At 38.2% G+C, this 20530-nt stretch overlaps 1 protein-coding gene across 1 annotated transcript; it reads right to left on the bottom strand.

The window, feature by feature from the left end:
- Nucleotides 1–609: 609 nt before the first annotated feature.
- On the bottom strand, nucleotides 610–19964 carry klf4 (Kruppel like factor 4). Its single transcript, XM_088355924.1, has 4 exons — nucleotides 19426–19964; nucleotides 8386–9130; nucleotides 8017–8181; nucleotides 610–1399 (listed from the first exon to the last, which is right to left on the bottom strand). Exons 1-4 carry the CDS (start codon nucleotides 19510–19512, stop codon nucleotides 1224–1226), a joined length of 1173 nt encoding a protein of 390 aa, XP_088212050.1. The 5' UTR covers nucleotides 19513–19964; the 3' UTR covers nucleotides 610–1223.
- Between the last annotated feature and the right edge of the window lie 566 nt (nucleotides 19965–20530).

Genomic DNA, 20530 nt, shown 5'->3' with positions numbered 1-20530 from the left:
TCGATCTGCAACCTCAGTGGAACTGTTTCAATCTAGGCTGAAAACACTTCTTTTCTATAACATGAATAACCGATATTTTATGTGGACTATATCTGTGTATTATTTGTTTTTGCAACATCCATTGCAGCCTGGTCATCCTGGAAGGGGGATTACCTCATGTGCCGTTCCTTCTCAAGGTTTCTTCATTGTCCTCATTTTGAGGTTTTTGAGTTTTCCCTTGCCCTCATATAAGTTTTAGATCAGGGGATGGTGTAATAATAGTCTGTGGTTTGCAATAATCTGTGGTCTGTACATCCCTTTGAGACTCTGTGATTAAGGGCTATACAAATAAACATGACATTAATTGACTTGAAAACTAGTGCTTACAGACTGGCCTAAATTATAATACTGCTGCAATAAAAGAATAGTGTGTCATAACAGTTAGCAGCAACAAATAAATTCCATAAGTCGCCAGATATATATTACATATTAGTTTTGCACGCTCATTTAGGGTGGTGATGGCCCTGGGGAATAAACTGTCTTGTCCTTGAAGACTGGAGATATTCAAGGTCATGTCGGATTCAGTGACCTCACAAAAAAAACAAGTTTGTTTTCTTATTTGAAGTACATTTTATTATACAGTAAAATACAAAACATTTAACAACAAAGTATTTTTTTATCTACAAATGTACAAAGATCAAGATTATATTACATTTTTTTTTCATTTTGGCTATGTAAAAACAACAAAAACCCTTTTTGTTCAGAGTCACTCATTCCATTATAAAAATAAGAACGTTTCCATATAAATTATTGCACGATGCAACTTGCAGTGCATTCTCAGATTGCCTTCACTGGTTTAAAAACTGATCTTTGTGGAAGAGAGGGGGAAACACTTGATATTTGGCACTTTTGTCAGAGCGTCTTTGGTACCTTTTTGGGCAAAAAGTCCCTGAGCACCAGTCGGTATAATTTACTTAACATTATACCTGAAGTAACAGGTGGAATGTGAATATGTATAAATACGGCTATGCATTACTAATACAGTGTCGTAGGCAATTTATCGAAGGCCTCTGGAGATTTCCCCCTAAGATTTTCCAGTTGTTGGTCCTCTTTTTTTGGTCACATAAATAAAGTCGACTTCCAGTTTTTGGTCCCGTTCTGATCCGCTGTGGCGGATCTCGTCTTGATTGTCTTGTGCTGTGAACGCCACAGCATGTCATTTGGATGTTTTTTTTCTCTTTTCCTCACAAGTGTCTCTTCATGTGGAGGGCTAGGTGGTCCGATCTGGAGAAGGCCCGGTCGCATTTTTGGCACTGAAATGGCCGATGGCCCGTGTGCTTCCTGTAGTGGCGAGTTAGCTCGTCGGAGCGTGCGAACTTCCAACCGCAGCCTTCCCAGTCACAATGGTAAGGCTTTTCTCCTGGTTTGGAAAAAGGGGGCACAGAACAAAGGTCAGATGTTGACATGTCAAAAGATGACCGATGGGATGTCTTCTCTTCAGCATCAATGATATTAAACACACGGTAAGCAGAAAAGGTTGACTGGATTCACTGTATATCCCGGACCACAAGTCTGATTTTTTTTCATAGTATGGCCTTTGGTGCTGCCTTTGACACTGTGGACCATAATATCTTACTAGAACAGTTGGAAAAATGGATTGGTCTCTCAGGAATCGTCCTCTTAAGATTCAGATCCTACCTCTCAGATAGGACGCACTGTGTTAAATATGGTGAAATGACATCTGAGCCCTTTAGTGTTACCTGTGGTGTTCCCCAGGGTTCAGTACTTCTACTCCGGTTAGACTCGTATTTAAAATATTAGCACATTATATCATTGAGTTTTATTTTTTTTAATTACCAGTACTGTTTATGACTTCACATGTTATTTTCACACAAAACCACAAGAGGGCGCTCTAGGCCTGTGTTGATGATTTTAACGTTGCCCCTTAAGTTATAATTTCCTTCTTTCCGAATGAATAATTTATGGTTGTTTTCTGGCACTATGTCTTCTTTGTTAACCTTGAATAGCAGTTGTGCAGTGAAATCTTTTTCTAAATCATCCAATTTTAATAATTTGGACTTCAGGAATAAAATATTAGTATGATCTCGATATCCTACCCAGTGTATAGTTCGAATTGCACGTTTTTGGAGGATAAAAAGGGGCTGTAGTGAACTTTTGTAATTATTGCCCCATAATTCTTCACAATATGTTGGGTATGGCAGAACTAGAGAACAATATAATAAATACAATGCATTATAGTTTAAAAGGAATTTGGCTTGATTAATCATTGAAATGCTTTTAGATACTTTAGTTTGTGTGTGTCTGATGTGTGGTTTCCAGCTTAATTTATTGTCTAAAAACTTAATTTCTGATACAGCGTCTATTGCAGCACCAACCATTTTTACTTCTAAATCTTGATTTGCCTTGCGATTACCAAAGAATATTACTTTGGTTTTATTTAAATTTAAATATAATTTATTTAGCTCCATCCATACTTTTAGGTTAATTAATTCACGATTAATACAGGTTACCAAATCAACATAGTTATCATTTGAATAGAAAATGTTAGTGTCGTCTGCAAATATTACTATTTTCAATAGTTTTGAAACATTAATATTATCGTTAATATATGAATTAAATAACATATAAATTAAAATAATTGAAGTTAATAGTTTGCTAAAGCATGCTATTTATCCTAGAGTTATATGAATGACTATTAATATATTACATCGTTACTGACGTGCCTGCCCAAGATATGCCCATATGTTTTTGTAGTCCGGAAAATACGGTATTTATCTCTGTAAGTTACACGGACTGATCACAGTATTTATTCGTGTATGACATGTGAAAAACTAATGGCCTGAGGCGATGCTTTGAGACGCTCAAGAGAAAAAGGATCCGCAATTCTAGATGTGTCCACTGGATGTCCCCAAAGTCAGGCGCCAATCGCAAAGCACGCATCATAGCTGTATTTGCTGACTACTAATAATCAACCGGAGAACATTAAGGAAACTCACTCCAATGCTATTTTACGCTAGGTAAAATCACAGATGCGCTGTTTAAAGCCCCAGTGTGTAATATTTGACCACTAACTGGCACAGTATTGTCTAATGCGAATAAAAAACAAAGCAGCAAGCTCCCAGACAACAGTGGTGGGATTCCACTACGAAATACAAATGTCTTGACATTATTTTTTTAAATAAAAATTAACATCAGGATAATAGCTCAGGTATTTTTCCCTAGCATTTAAATAATATTTTTTTACTAAATGGTAGTTTTTTGTACCATTAGGAGGCACTAAATGTTACACACTGTATCTTTAAGGTGAAACAAAAAATACAAGATAAAAGGAAATAGAAATGGTTGTCTTTGCAAAAGTTTCTTTCTATAATAGATATGACATCTTCCAGCAAAATTCCCCATAATCAGCTAAACATTTTCATAAATAAAAAGCAGATGTACTTTAAAATCATTTGATAAATCAGTTAATGTTTGTGTACTATTTTGTCACTTTCCAGTCTGTTTTCCTGAGTGAAATAAACTATAGTGGCATTCAATTCAATTATTGTTTTCCTTTTTTATACAAATGAGCAGTTAAAATACACTTCATGAGATTAAATCTTAGTGAAGTAAAAAAAAACACCTTAATAATTGGTTTCTATTCTAATCTTACAGACCTGAATCATTATTGAATTGTGATCTTCTTAAAAGACCTCCAGCTAAGGCACTCTTTGTGTCATTCATTTACTAATAACATGCTTTTTTTTAATAAGTTTGTGTGCGCATTACACACAAAGTTCTAATTTGTGCAATGATTGATCAATAAAAAAATATGGCTGACCACAATCACCAAACATTGGATGCAACGGGAATTAAACTCGGGTCACAGCGGTGATAGCACCTATTCCTAACCGCTGGACCATCACTGATATAAGGTGTTGGTTTTATCTCATTATCACACTATTTTCAGTCACGGTACAAGAAATAGATTCAACACAAAAAGGCAAAACAAGGAAAACAACTCTAGTATATCTAATGATGAATCAGACTTTGAAGGACATTAAATAAATATGTTGTAAATTTTATGTTGGTATTGTGTTCATAGTTTACGTTATCAATAAATGATTTTAATCATAACCGCACGTATTCAATGTTTCTCACTTACAATGCTTGGAATAGAATAGAAAGATAGAATTTATTGTGATTGCAACATATGAGATGCAAAACAATATTAGCATTTGTCTGGTTCGTTGAATAAAAGTAGTGTGATGATGATGAGATAAAATAGAATGCCTTTTCGTAAGTCATCTGCACCACTGGTGTCCAATGGTTAAGATATGGCGCTCCCTCCTCCATGACATGGGTTTAATTCCCTTACACGTTTGAGCTGACCAAAAGTCAAACAAAATGTAATACTGATTTAATCAGAGATTAGGGGTGCGTTGCACATTATACACAAAGAAACACAGTAAATGGTTACACTTTTCTTGATCAATTATCTGCCTTTTGCCACCACACGGCATTGGCAATCAATTAAAGAATAGGTTATATTTGATTATTTAATACAGATTGTTTTTCCTCCTGCGTTTATTTAAAATTACATTGTGTGTAGGATAGTGGGATGTCTGGACGTGTTCTAAGGGATGGGCAGGGCAACCGTATGATGCGGCAGGGGTAAACCAGTGAAAGCTGTCGGACCCTGCAGTTGAACTGGAGGGTGTGTTGTGTCACCCTGACCCGAGTGACATGGCCGCTTTCTTGTGTCCCGTTTCATCTGGAGGGACAAAAGCATGACCAAATTGGGTGCAGAGGTGGTTAACTTTTTTGGGTGTTTGGGCATTTGGGTTGGCTATGGTCCAAAGAATTTTGTTTGTGTTTTTGCTACTTTTTTTTTTTAACTTTCTTTGTTTTTCTGTATGTGTTTGTCTTGCTGTTGGTCACCCCTATAGAGGGAGATGGTAAGGCGCCCGCTTTGAGACTGGGAGGTCGGTGGTTCGCGCCCCGGCCGAGTCATTCCTAAGACTTAAAAAGTGGTCGGCGGCGCCCTCTGTTGGCTGCGGCTGCATCGGCTCGCTACAACGGGTCAGGTGCAATCGACATTTCGTTCTGTGTACATTGTTACACAGAATGACAATACAAGGAAATTATTATTATTATTATTATTATATGACCAGGGTAGATAGATAGACATTGTGTGTTATTTGGTGCCTCCTAGTGGTCAAATAACCTAGTGGTTATTGGAACAAAAAGCAAAAATACACTGACGATCATACAAATGTGCATTTTTTTAATACCTGTACGTCAATAAATTGTATTTTGCATAGCATGGGGCTCAACCAGACAGAGCTGTCATGATTGTCCGTCATCTTGCTGCTTAGGCTCCCCCAAAAAACAAAAACTTTTGGAAAAAAAAGAAAAATGGTGAGGTTTGGTCACTTTGACTCTCCATAGTTGGTATTCTTGTGAAATGTAGCACTCATTTTCTATTGTTCTACACAATACACCCACATCTAGTCGTCAAATAATAGACTGTCACTTTAAGTGCAGTTTTCTGGCCAATCACAGACTTCCATTCTTTAAATCTACCTTTTCAATCTTATTGTGTTAAACATTTACCATTATCTACATAGCAATACAACTTTCCTTGACATGAAGTAGTTGTATTAAATCAAAAATAGTCTTAGCTATTTTCAACATTAAAAGACCTTGGCTTACATTCTTGAGCCAATGAGAAGGAAAATTAAATCTGTGGCAATTTTGAGGAAATGGCCCATAATGGATTCCTCAAAATTGAATAACTAGGGCTGAAAAAAATCAGTGCAACTCTAGCTATGAGTGGCTTGTGAAAGACAATATTATTATTCATGAAGCTCTTTAATTTGGCATGCGAATCACATTTCTGGGTGAATTTTTTAACCATAATGTCTGTTCCACATGTTGCCTAAGCAAAAGTCGGTAAATTAATGTGCTGTTTTTTAAGTGGAGTCTCATTTCTAGCTATGCTTTAAATGTTTATCTACAATCGTTTTGCTTTTTAAAAATATTATCTTAAAAACATGTTTGTCAGCACGTGCATACTGATGATCAAAATTAAACCATCAAAAAAGTAAAGTATATTTCTCACATTGAAATAATTTATAATGTTTATCTGTTTTTTTCTGTACAAACTTTAAAATTGGAAAACGTTTGCAGAGCCTTGAATAACAGAAAATCCCTTTTTGTCGAAATCAACCAATGGAGCAATTTTACAAAACGCCATTGGGTGGCAGTATAGCCTTTCTTACCCACCTCTTAAAATAAAACGTGCTTGCAGTATTATTTTATACTAGTTAAAAGGTTACTTACTTCAGGTTAACGGAAAAAGGGGCAGAAATGAGTTAACTTTACATGAACTTTTCCCACCGTCGTGTCTTTTCAAGTGGTGAGTTTTTTTTAAACTAGCCCAAAAATGTTTCTGCTTACACAAAACAAAATACATTAGGATTTTGCGATAACCTCATAATACAAAACGTATCCTTCATAATAGAGGGGGTCAAGAAACAAATGTATCCTGATAGGTAGCCTCCAAAGTGATACCTTACCTGATATTTTACTGTCTCTATTTTTGTTTCAATTCTGGTCGATGGCAATAATGTTTCCTCTTTTATTGTTAACCCTGACAAAATTAGCGTTCTTACACTGTTAACTGAGAGTTTGACAAAACTTTCTTCATTTTGTCACTTTAAAAATGAAGGCAGAGGTGTTCAAACCTTTTCTTGAAATTTACGTAGAATGACAAATTTTTTGTGTGTTTTTCTTTTGTTTTCTTATATAGTTAAAGGGACATGTTTATTATTTGACCACTAGATGTTGCTGCATTACATATACAACATAATACATGCTATGTTACATATTATTTTGATATACTCGGTGGGCCTTTGACATATGGTTGCAGCCGCATGGGCCCAGAGCCATAGTTTGAACACCACTGCATATAGGTCTCTTGTCATGGGATTGCTTTAAAAGTGACTCCTTTTGGTAAAATACTGTCATTGATTGAAAATAAAATAATACTGATTTGAATAACAAGCATATATGCGTGAACGATCAATCGTACATTTAAAAAACAAAACAAAACTTAAGGTCAAGAAATTTAAATTTGTATTTATATTTGTCTGTCATCTCGCTGCTTTGGGTACCCAAAAACCTCAAAAAGGCTGGGCAAAATAATTGACTAAAACTTAGTGTGGTTTGGTCACGTTAAGTCTCTGTAGTTTGTATTCTTCCTTGTGCTTTGTAACACTCGTTTTTGGTTGCACTTCACCCGGAGTAGCCAACCTCTTTGAAGCTGAGAGTTACTTTTTGTTAATGATTAACACAAAGGCCTTGTAATTTGATGTGAATTTGTAAAATAACATGTTATTACGATGTAGTTACTTTGTAATTACGGGAGGTTAAAATGGGTTCAGTCAACCACTCAACATGCAAGTTAGAAATCAAATTTCCTAGAAAATTACAATGACACATGAAATATATTCAAAACCAATCCGCGGATTACTTGGGTGGTCTTGGAGGGCCACCACATCACGTATACGGCAACATCCATCCATCCATTATCTGCACCGCTTATCCTCAGTAGGGTCGCGGGGGTGCTGGAGCCCATCCCAGCTATTTTCGGGCAGTGGGCAGGGGAAACCCTGAACTGGTTGCCAGCCAGTCGCAGGGCACACAAGGACAGACATTTCGCTTGTTCATTCCCACCTAGGGACAATTTGGACCGGCCAATTAACCTGACATGCATGTTTTTGTAATGCGGGAGGAAACCGGAGTGCCTGGAGGAAACCCACGTAAGCACGGGGAGAACATGCAAACTCAGGAAGAAAGGTTTGATCTCATGACCTCAGAACTGTGCCGCACACGCGCTAACCACTGCGCCGCCGTGCTGCCCTATATGGCAACATTTCACGGTCAAATATTAGACGGTGTCCCTTTCAAGTTTAACCACTAACCAAGTTGCATTTCTGTCGGATCGGTTACTAGTAACCAGCGGTGTCTTACCTGTGTGCGTGCGGTGATGAGCTTTGAGGTGCGAGCTCTTGGTGTACGTCTTCCCGCAGCCGACGTAATCGCACGTATGAGTTGCCACGCGTTTCCGGGGCCACGATCGCCGGCCGCGTTTGGGCTTGGGCTCTTCCGGCAAACCGCCGGAGACCATCAGAGGGTCTGCAAAAAAAGTAAGAGAACTCTTGGAAAACTCCAAAAAGAATACATTTCGTTTACTCGACATCTGTTCGGGTTTCTTAAAGCTATGATTTGTCGGTTTGAGTCCCTTTCAAGTGCTTGTTTTAGGCTGTAATTATAAGCCACTGGGCCCGACTTTATAAAAAGATCCTTTTGACAATCTGCTCTTTGTTAGTGTCTGCCTACCTTGGTAGTGCTGCATGCCGGCTTGCAGAGGGTAGGCGGCGTATCCCTGCGGTGAGCCGTGGTGGTACCCGAGCGAAATCTGAGCTTGAGGGTGGCCCAAAACCTGGCGTTCGCGGCTCAGGGGGTGATCGGGCGAGAGCGAGGAGGACAGGCGTCCCTCACCCGGGAAGCCACGCAGCTCCAAGTGGGAAATGGCGCAGTTACCGGGCGCTTCTTGCTTTATCCGCTGGCACGTGTAGGGGGGCGACGCCCTGGAAGGGGGACGCTCGATAACGCAAGCTTTGGGGTTGTAGTCCCCCAAATCGGCCGTGGTCTTGACCACGAACTTGCCGTGTAGGCTGGCGGGATGGAGGTAGGCCGCGTCCAGTTCCGGTCTCATGAGCTCCGCCACGAAACCCCCAGACGGCGAAACGTCGCTGATGTCAGGGATGGCATAGAGCAAATCGGCCGAGCCCTGAGGGGACGGTAGGAGCGGGTAGGCCGAGGGAAAGGGACCGGGAGGGCTTGGCGGGAGGGCCTGGATGGGACCGCAGTTCATGACTTCATCTTGCTGCTGCTGCTGCTGTTGCTGTTGCTGGAGCATGGAGTTGGACAGAATGAAGTCATAGTCCAAGTCCAGGTCTGGCTCGGTGTCTTTCTTGGACATGCTGGGGCTCGTGGGGCAGGTGGCGGTTGGACGGTCTGGTTCTGAGTTCCCGGTTGGCACACTGAGTCGCCTAAGATGGGACAGCTCGTCCTTCCATTTCTAGGCAAAAAAAAAAAGAAGCGTTAATTGTGCTAAACACATAAAAGACAACCAATTAAATCTATATTTTATCCCTCAGTTTGGATGATTGAGATTTTTAATTTAAAATGTCCTGTCCAAAATGTCCCTACAAGAGTAAGTGATATTAAAATTACTTTTAATAGAGGGTTAAATGGACATTATATATTAATTAGCACCTCCTGGTGGTAAAAACACTTCATTCATTAATGGAGCTGTATGTTATATGGAATTTTTTCACCCGCGGCCACCATCTCCTGCTTTGTGTCATCATTGCAACCTCTTCAGCTCATTCATGATGCGCGTGCCAGTACGTGCGTTTCTTAGATACGCTGGGATAAACTGTTCTTTTTTTTTTTTAAATCTTTTTTTAGTATTTTGGGGCGTTTGGGTTGGCATTTGGACTGTACTTGAAGAAGGCCTCTTCTTACTTTCAACAGTTTCATGTTACACTAACATATAGAAACAAATGTAAAAAAAAAAAAAAAAAAAAAACTTCTGGACAGGCAAAACATCCCATCTTCCTACCTGATGTGTTCCTCCCCAAACTGCATTTCTAAAAGTAAGATAAAAGCAGATAGCCACGGTTGGGAAAAAGCATAAGGGCTCTTTGAACTCAGTTGGATATTGTTTACACATACTTGAGAAAATATTTTACTTTTTAACTTTTTAAGCACACCTCAAATGATGGATCCCCCTTTGAAAACAAAACAATTTTGATTTGAATAATAAGCAAAAAATGTCCATTTAAAAAAATACTCCTAGGCCTAGGAATTTGTATTTTTTATTTTACATAACATGAGGGTCACCTCGAGGGAACTGACACGACCCTCTACCCACCCCCCACCCCCCCAAAATAAAAAAATTAAAAAACCTTGTAAAAGGCTGGGCAAAAAAACTAGCTGCAAAATGTCACGGTTTGGTCACTGAGTCTCTGTAGTTTGTATTCTTCTTTGTGTTTTTAGCACTCATTTTGGGTTTCACTACACAATACTCCGAGATCTAGTGGTCAGATATTACACAGTGTCCTTTTAACTATTGTATGAAAATGAGCACCAGCTTTAAATACCATATTTTTAATGTTTATGATATATTTTATCCAGTCATTTTTTTTATTGCAACCCTAGCTCGTAGAGTATTTTTATCGTACTATAGCTATTACAGTATTATAGTAGTTGTAGTAGTAGTATTATATAATATAGTATAGCTAATCTAGTAGTTTTATTTTGTTGTTTGGTGCACCTTACTTATGAAAACACGTTTTACAAAAGACTATTTTCGAGGGTGCGGCTCATAATCTGGTGCGGATTATAGTCCAGCAAATGTGGTCATTCAAATTAAATTCCTTCCCTCAATTTTACGATTCAGCAAATTTTCACATTGATAGTTATTAAATTATATATCAATTTCATATATTGGATTCCTGAGCTATTTGTCCTACTAAAACAGTGTTTCTCAATCTTTTGAGACAAGCCACACCTTTTCTCATTGAATGAATGTCAAAGAACACGCCTATGAAAAATACTTTACTTTTGTCAAATATTCTAAAAGAAATATTACGTTTCAATGCTTTAAACTGTTAAGACAGGTTATGTATGTAGCCTAGGTTAAAACGTCAAATAAAAATACCATATTTTTCATGGAACTCGAAATGACCACAACTTTTTGCCCGTGCAATACTGTTTGATTCTCTTTTAAGCACAGGCTTAATTCTCACCTTCAAACAAAATAATCTACCTGTTGCTCAGAAGATAATTTTGCTACAAGCAAATGAGCAGTATTATCAGGCGTGGCAGACGGTACATAACTGATTTTAACTATTATCCTTTTTGCTTTAAGATCATTTCTTGCGGTCACTAGACAAGTTATCACAGCACACTGGTTGAGAAACACAGCACCCGCTCAACGTAGAACAAGCTAACTCTTGCTGAGAATGCAAAACCGCAACGTCGTCAAGTTTCAGATTTGGTTTGCTATTTCTGAACGTAAGGACCATAGTATGTTCGTGTAAAGACACTTCATTGCAGAGGAGGGCAAACTACGGCTAGCAGGCCACATGCGGCCCCTCAGGAGGCCCACCAGGCTCTTTTATCCTGCCCACAAAACGGAAATGGTCAAAATATAATGACAATATATTTAAAAGTCCATCAAGTGCTAATAATAAAGAATGTTGTTTTGGTGTGCTGACTTTGTGCCCATTGTCCCTGTGTGTACTATTACAAAAATACTACAAACTTAATACAAAACTTAATAAAAACAGGGACCTTATCTATTATTTTGATTCAATTTTGGAAAAAAAAGGTATATTATACTCTATAGGGATAGCATTACAGTAATACTAGAACACAAAAACACAACGACAGAAATGTTACAACATGAATACTACAAAAATACAACTATAGTGTTATTACAAAAATACTACAATAGAAATACACCTAAAATACAACAGAAATACTTGAGAAAAAAACTACAGAAATACTACCCAAAATAAACTGCAAATATACTACTATGGAAATACTTAAACATACTATTACATAAATACGACAGAAATACCACTGAATTGAATACTGTAATACAAAAATGATACAGAACTATTAGGACAGAACTACTACAAAAATACTACTTTAGAAATATAACTAAAATACGACGGAAATACTTGAGAAAAGAAACTACGGAAATACTACCCCCAAAAAAACTACAAATGTACTAGTATGGAAATACTTAAAAAATACTATTACATAAATACTACAAAAATACCACTACATTTAATACTGTATTACAAAAATGATACAGAACTATTGGAGCAGAAATACTACAAAAATACCACTATAGAAATACAACTAAAATACGACAGAAATACTTAAATAAAAACCACAAATATACTAGTATGGAAAAACTTAAAAAATACTTTTACATAAATACTATGTAAATACCACTGCATTTCATACTGTAATACAAAAATGATACAGCACTATTAGGACAGAAATACAACAAAAATACCACTGCTTTAGTACAATAATGCAAAATCAATACAGAAATATTTTGACAGAAATACAACAAAAATACTACTGCAGAAATACAATCGAATAACACTACAGTAATAGTACAAAAATTCTACTCTGGAAATGCTAGAATTTTCTTTCCAGAAATACCACCAAAATACTTCTACTGAAAAAAAGAACACTGCAGAAATACTATCAAAATAAAACTACAGTAATAGTACAAAGATACTGCAGAAATACTACACAAACACTAAAAAATAAAATACAAGTACAGTAATACCAGACATGGGACCAAGTCACACATGTGCAAGTCTCAAGTAAGTCTCAAGTCTTCACCTTCAAGTCCCAAGTAAGTCCCAAGTATTTTTTTCTTGGGCAAGTCAAGTCACAAGTCAAGTCCCGAGTCTTAGATTGCCAAGTCCAAGTCAAGTCACAAGTCATAAAAACAGCGACTCGAGTCGACTCGAGTCCAAGTCACTAAGTCTCAAGTCCCCATGTCTGAGTAATACTATAAAACTAATTATCAAATGTAAAGTTCCAAACAGGGACGTAATACATTGGTAGTGTTTTAATTATGAGCGTTTCAAAACAAGTTTGATGAAGTGAATCTAATATCTAAACAATTTGTTGAACCCAATGTGGCACATTACTCCAAACAGTTGTCCAACTATGCTCTATTAGGTACAGTCTCTTTTTGTTCGACGGGTATGATTCATTAAGACATATACATACAATAATGTACACGGATGCAATGGATCATTGAGTCAGTTCCAGAGTTCATTTTGAGGTCATTTCCGCTCATTGAAGGAAAACTTGAAATACTGTCAAGGCCAAAGCCACTGGAAATTACCCATGTATTATTTTTGTAAAGAAAAGTTTAAAAGCAATGCCGATTTTTCAGTATATTTGCTTTATTCCAATGATCAGCCGAGTGACTGTCACATTCATCCACAAAGGTAGGTGGCAGCAGATAATTTTGTTATTTTATATAAAACCAGTTTTCTGCCCACGAGGTAGGACAGTATATTTAATAACATTCTGTTTAGCATTGCACAGCAAAAATAGTAATTATACTTAAAAAAAACGGAAGAAATTCAGAACTTATTACCTATCGAATTCTTCACATCCATTTTTTTCCATTTTAAGTAATACTTTTGTAATTTTTTTAGATAAACGGAATTACAAAATACAGTAAAACGTAAAAAACTGTTCAAAAATGGGAAAAAAAAGTCAACCAAACCAAACTAACCAAAATGAATAATCTCTTACCACCTGAGCCACAGGGACAACAAATGATAAGAAATTCTTCATACATTAAACGGGTGCCAAAAATAAACTTTTAGAATTTTTTAACAGACATTGTACCTCGAGATTTTTTAATGAAAAAAAAAAAGCCTTGTTTCAAAAAATATTGAGAAACACTATTGGTTTATGATCCAAGCTATGACGTGAGCATTGACGAAAATTCGGTTGTTTTCAATATTTGTTCAGCTTCATTATCCAGAAACAATGTTTTGAACTCAGTGATTCAAGTTTTCCAAACAACCTGCTCTGAAAACACGTTAATGTTTCTGAATTTTCTCAGGTTTCCACCTCAAGCTCTGACGAAATATTCATTTCAGAGCAAATAACACACACGTCAATAACCGGGCTCTATTCAAATGGATGTTTTTGTTTTCAGTCAAACGTCCAAAATGTCTGCACTTCAAGAGACGAGTTAAATGTTTGAAGTTCAGTTTCTTCATCTGCATGCCAATTCTTGGCAAATACTTAAAGTTAATTTGTGTACTCGGATTTTTCTTGTTAAAACAAAAACTAACATCCTCAAGTTGTGTCATGAATTTGTTGTTGTACCATAAGAAACTCAAATATCTTCAGCCTGTCATGATTACTGATTAGTATCACCTGGCGCCAGCTGCTGCGGGCAACCTGATTCGTTCCCTTTACTTTTTCAAGCCAACTCCTGTCACTCTCCAGTTGTCAGTCCGTCAGCGAACCTCTGTTGTTACAAGGCAAGCATTTTGACCCTGACTCCCGCCTGTCCCATTTTTGCACCCGTTTTTCAACCCTGATCTCCCAGTTTGTCTCCGGCTCCGACCTGTTTTTGATCCCGACCACGTTTTTGCTCTCCTGTACCGGCTATTGACCTGTTTTTCCGTCCTTGACACCACCATCTCCTGCTCCAGAATATCCACTTCCGTATTCGGATCACTATCCGATCGCGTGAGCGCCTTGCTTCCTGTGTCCAGAGAGCACCGGATCGCAGGTGCTGCTCTTCCACTTTCTATCAATAAACTTGTGGTTAACGCTACGCATTTGGGTGCTGATTCCGTTCTGGTCGTGACACAGCCATTACTGGTGTTGTAATTGAATTAAATCACAATTTCTAGTGTTTTTAAACAAGGGTACTGGAGGAAATTTCCCAATTGCAGTATTATTGCTTTCTTCCATTGTGCAGCACTGTAACATTCATTCATATCAGTAGGTGGCAGCAGATTACTATTTCTTCTATACTGATTATCTGCTCTGTATTACAGTCAATTGTTTGATTAAGCTGTTTAAGATGGCACTGCAAAAAATAATGAAATAAATCGAATAGAGTCAAAATGTCATTGTTGCCATGGCGCCCAATAGGCCCAGCCCGTGTGATGCTAGCTGTGGCTCATTTACAGATTGGCTTTCAGTCTGTTTAGGCTCAGTGCTCTCACTCTTCATTTGTCAGTCCGTCAACGAACCTCTGCCCCGCAAGATGTGGGTTTTGACTCGGTCCTGTTTCCTGATGGTATTTCCTGTCCGGTATGGTTCCCGTTTATTTTGTGCTGTTTAATATCGGTTTATAGTTTGTTCCTGTCTAGTTTGTCTTGTTTAATTTCAATATCCTGTTTTGATATTATTCCTGTCTGTCCCGCCCTTTCCGGTATCTACCCCATCTGTCCGAACTCTACTCGGTCAATTGGTATTGCTCTCATCGGCCTCTGGCTTCCTATCATTTCACGCCAGACTGCTGCCTAACGTGCATGACTCCCCATTTCCCGTAAAGTAAAAAGCTTCTGTGAGAAACGTCACGCGTTTGGGTCCTGATCCTGTTGTAGTTCATGACACAAAATCTTGTACATTGTTTTGCTGATTTTAATTTTCTTGTTATACTTGAAAAAAAAAACGACCCAGGTAGTTAGAATCGAGGACAGAACCCTAGCTATAGCGAGGTTCACCTTTCACAATCTCAACGCTTTACGGATTTTCCTCATGTATTGTGTTCTGAATTCTGATTGGCTAAACAGCAACTAAGAAAATAGGTGTTGGTAAAAAATGAATACACGTTTACAAGCACAGTATACAAAATTTGTATTTAATACATGAATGTTTGGACGTATAAAAAGGTTTTGTTTTTGTATTTTAATATATTGTAGGGTCTTTCATTTTATAGTAATTGTGAGAAAAAAGGTTAGTAACTCATGGATTTCATGTATATAGGGTTATTATTGGAACGTAATCCTGTGAAAAACGAGGGATTTTTGTTCCACCGGTAGATATTTTTGCTCATTTAAAGTATTATATTTACAGAGAAAAACAAGATACTGTTAAGACCAGAACGGAGACAGGACCCACTTGCGTTCCTCACAAGTTTTATTGGAAGAAAGAGAAAGGGTTACGCCCACGATCCGGTGATTGCTGGACGCGGGAAGCAGGTCGCTCTGATACTTGGATTGCTTTCTGAACGCTGAAGTGGATCTTCCGTGGCGAGCGATGGCGGGGATGGAAAATACGGGTCAGTAGCCGGGACAGGAGAGCAAAAACGTGGTCGGGGTCGGAAGCGAGTCATAAGCCAGAATAGGAGAGAAGACGTGGTCAAGATCAAAACGGGACAGGTAGGAGTCAGGGTCGAAAAAGGCTTGCTTAGTGTTAACTAAGGTTGGCAGACGGACTGACAAAAGGGGACAGACAGGAGTGGGAACAAGTTCTGATCGGGAGCCAATCAGAGTCCGAGGCAGTTGAGTCACTGCTGAGTCACATCAGTAATCATGACAGTTACAAATATAGTAAAATCGAAAATGACAGCAATAAATATTCACCAAAATGAATAACCTGTGAGCCTCTGTGATCCCAAAAACTTTAGATAAATTAAGCTTGAAACTTGTGCTGGGAATTATTTTTTAAAGGGATACTGTGTAATATGTATCCACCAGATGTTGTATTTGTCGAGTGCAACCAAAATTGAGTGCTAAACAAACTGTGGAGACTCAAACTGACTGAATCACAACATGTTTTTTTGTTTTTTTTTCTGCCCAGCCTTTCACAAAGTTTTTGGCTTTTGGGGTACCCTTAGCAGTAAGATGGCTGACAATATTGTTGGCACCCTAGGTAAGCCTCATGTTATGTAAAATAAATACAAATGTATCGAGCCAGGAGTAGTTTTAAAAAACTAATGTTTATGTTAGCTTATAATTCAAATCATTATTATTTTTTAATGAACGAAGGTTAGTTTTTCTTTACCATTAGTAGGCGCTTCACAGTGTGCCCCGAAATGTATTCATAGGATGTGTGCATTGGTTTAAGATAGTTTGCGAAACATTGTTTTTTATCTTATTAAATAATATGCTGTACGTGAGCATCAATCGAAGTGTTTTCATAAGTGTCATATTTTCCGCACTATAAGGCACAATGGATTATAAGGCGCGCTTCCAAAATAATAATAATAATAATTATATATATATATATATATATATATATATATATATATATATATATATATAATATTGTCTCATGCATTTTTCATATATAAGGCGCACTGGAGTATTAGGCGAATTGACTTAAACCTTCAATAAGAGATACCATAGTTTAACCTTTGCACATTTGATTTACTTACTGTACATATTAGTACAATGATTGATTAGTTGAAAAATGACGCAGACCTGAATTGCATGGGAATTGAACCAGGTTGCGGCCGTGAGGGCAACACAATCTGACCACTATACCACTAGTGAAGTCGTCACACCACAAGGCATTAGATTTTAACTCATTATCACACTTTATCTTTACTCATGGTGCCAGAAATGAATGTTAGAGAATGGAGAAGGAAAATACATAAATAACTGCATGATGAGGGAAGATACTCTTTATGTGTCTGGTGATGAATCAGAATTCGTGTTTATTTATTTCTTTCAGGACCAGTTTCTGTTTTTGCCATTTTCTAACATTTTTTTCTGGCACCTTGGTTAAAAATAGTGTGATAATGAGATAGAATCGAATGCCTTTTAATATGATACCAGTATCACTAATGGTGCGGTGGTTAAGTTTAAGAGCTCTCACCCCCGCTACCTCTGTTCGATGCCTGTTGCGAACAATGTTTTGAAATTTTGGTCAGCAATGTTATTTGATTGGTCAATCATTGCACAAATAAGTTGGTAAAGTGTAAATCAGGGAACTCCATACTTTTTCAAGCTGAGAGCTACTTTTTATTACTAATTAGCGCAAGGTTTTAATATGCATTCCTAACATAACAACTTATCGCGTTATTACTATGTTGTTACTATGTTATTACCAGGTTAATTATTGGAAGTATGGTTAAATAGATTTAATCAACCACTTAAAGAAATCATCTTACTTGAAAATTACAATGACCCAGGACTGGTGAGCTTTTTTTCAGAACAGGTCGGCGGGCACCTCAGCTGTCTACAGAGGGCAACCTTGTGCCCGCAGGCACCACGTTGGAGACCCCTGCCATAAATTTGATAACGCAAAAAAGCTAGACGCGGGAAAAAACTCTTTGGTGTATGATCATTTAAGATGACTGTTTTTCTTCAGTCGTTAAGGAGGTAGACAATCGTCTTGGGACCGAGAGGTCGCAGGTTCGATTCCTGGCTCTTCCGGGTTAAATGTCGAAGTGCCCTTGGGCAAGACACTGAACCCCTTAATGCCGCCGTTAAAGCAGGTAGTAGTGTGATAATGCAATAAAACCTTATGATTTTTCTAGAATACAGTATCTGTATCGCTTGTGGTGTATTGGTTATATTTTTACCCTCTCACCGCCGCTACCTGGGTTGTATTTCTGTTTTCCGATTTTGGTTAACTATGTTTTCCAAATCATCACTTATTGCACAAATACGAGAGTATACCGTGAAACAGGGGTCTCCCATGTGGTTCCCCCTAAGGACAGCTAAGATGCTCATGGACCTGTTCTGAAAATAGCTCGCCAATGCTGGGTCATTGTGATTTTCTAGTAAAATTATTTTTTTTCAGTGGTTGATTGAGTCAAATTAGTCATATACTTCCAATAACTAACCTGTTAATAAGATAGTAATAACATAATAATTTTGATTTCTAGAAATGCATATCAAACTGGGTGCCCTTTGCGCTAATTAGTAACAAAAAGACCCCTACCATAGTATCGCACACAAATAAAATACTCCTGATTCTAAGGTTTATGAGGTTTATTTTTGCCCTATTGTAGGTTTAAGATCAGGGGATGTGTAAGTGTAGTCAGTGCAGCCCTTTGAGACTTCTTTTGATCAAGGGCTATACAAATAAACATGATTTGACTTGTGCATTTCCGATTTTATACACATATAGGGTGCACTGAGAATTACGACGCACTTTCTTATTAATTATGTAATTGGGGTTTTTAGGTGCGCCTTATAGTCCGGATATTACTGTATAGGAACAGTTTCTGGTATTCTGTGTATGATATTCACATTGCATTTGGGTCAGCACAGGTTGATAAGTTTTCAAAGGTTATACTTGGCCGTGCTAGTGTGTTGAATTTTTTTATTCCTATTTTCATTTGAAAAAGAATACAGGGCAAGAATCCTAGATGCAACACATTAATATTTATTTTATGGGGTATTGCTCTCGGTCTTACAGAAGACGTGAGCTCAGTTATTTGAGGGAAGCAGTCTACTTTGTCAAAAAAAGCTAATTAACCGTTTTGTTTTGTTTATCGCACACAAATAACATAGTCCCGATGCTAAAGTTTATGAGGTTTTTTTTTGCCCTATTGTAGGTTTCAGATCAGGGGATGGTGTAAGTGTAGTCTGTGCAGCCCTTTGAGACTTCTTGTGATTAAGGGCTATACAAATAAACATGACTTGACTTGAAAAAAATTACATGTAATAAAACAAAATAAAATAAGTCAAGTCACGTGAGTGTGTGTATTCCTTATACACAGTTTCAAAAAGATAAACAGTAAAATAGGAAAATCCTTCTTAAAATGAGCAAAATCGTCGTTTCATGAGAATGTTTACTGTACCCAACAAGTAGAGGGCGGCTTTTACTCACTAGGTTGGCACTTCCGATGATTTTGTTCATGACAGCGGGGCTGGTGAAAGTGGAAATGGATGGCAGCAGAGTCCCTCCTAAAGCCATCTCCACGTCATTTGGAGGCTGCCAAAATATAGATTACAAAACAAACCCCGCAAAAAAAAAGAAAAAGAAAGAAAAATAGAAAATACTGATCCTGATCTTGTAAATCCTTAGTGGTGGGTCTCCTAAAAAAAAAAAGTCACCTCTTTCACGAAAACTTCTGATAGAACTTTGGAAGAAGTTAAGCGGGATGAAAACGTGAGTCGCTGTCAAGGCATCCTGCGAATAGAAGAATCCCCGCACGCGTGGGTTGCCTCTTATTTTTGTTGTGGGAAGACACGAAGGCGCCGGCTGTGTTTCCGGGGGCTGAGGAGGGGGAAGGTCGGGGGGGACGAGGGGGATTCCCTCGGTGGCTTTCGCTTCTCAGTGCGGGCGGACTGGAAGTCCAAGCTCCGCGCCGCTCCTCTTAAAAAGCGGGCGCTGAAGCTCCGCCCCCGTTGCCCTGGAAACGAGGAGCAAAACAAGAGCAGCGCGCGGCCGCGCGTTGTTTGTGTTAGCAACAGTTGCCCATGCGCACTTTGCGCTTTCTCCGGTGAAAGCGCTGTAAAATGTTAGTCCTCCGGAGGAGTACGGTGGTACCTCTACACACGGGCTTAATTCGTAACAGGATCGTGCTGGTGGCTCGATGTGCTCGTGTAACTCGCACATTTCCCCGATAGAAGTAGTGAAAACCAAGCCTGTCCTGATGTATTTCTGGCCAGGGGCGATTTTAGGTTTAGAGATTTGGGGGTGCTTAGCACTCAAGAGTGTACTAGCTCTCTCCCTTTTCACCCAAAAATACAAACATCTTACAGTCATGAAAAATAAAAATTCAGCCAGCAGGAGGTCAAAGTGTCCTCGGGCCAGACACTGAACTCCTAATGCCCCCCATAAGCAGGTAGGCACCCTGCATGGCCAACTCGGTGTGTGCAAATGGGGAAATGCATTGTAAAGTGCTTTGGAGGTCCCTTAGTAACTGGTTAAAGCGCTATATAAACGCAGTCCATTCACCATTTCAATAAAATATAATAAAATAATAAAC

The sequence above is a fragment of the Urocampus carinirostris genome, chromosome 16 (assembly GCF_059441175.1).
Source record: "Urocampus carinirostris isolate Australia breed hairy pipefish chromosome 16, RoL_Ucar_1.0, whole genome shotgun sequence".
Taxonomy (NCBI): domain Eukaryota; kingdom Metazoa; phylum Chordata; class Actinopteri; order Syngnathiformes; family Syngnathidae; genus Urocampus; species Urocampus carinirostris.
The sequence above is the reverse complement of the archived record's forward strand: the minus strand, read 5'-3'. Positions and strand labels throughout refer to the sequence as shown.

Coding starts and splice junctions, on each gene's coding strand:
- klf4 (XM_088355924.1), bottom strand. CDS start 19,512: ATGGCTTTAGGAGGGACTCTGCTGCCATCCATTTCCACTTTCACCAGC. Junction 9,131..19,425: donor TCATCGGAAGTGCCAACCTA/GTGAGTAAAAGC, acceptor TTTTTTGCCTAG/AAATGGAAGGACGAGCTGTC. Junction 1,400..8,016: donor TCATCACCGCACGCACACAG/GTAAGACACCGC, acceptor TTTCCAAACCAG/GAGAAAAGCCTTACCATTGT.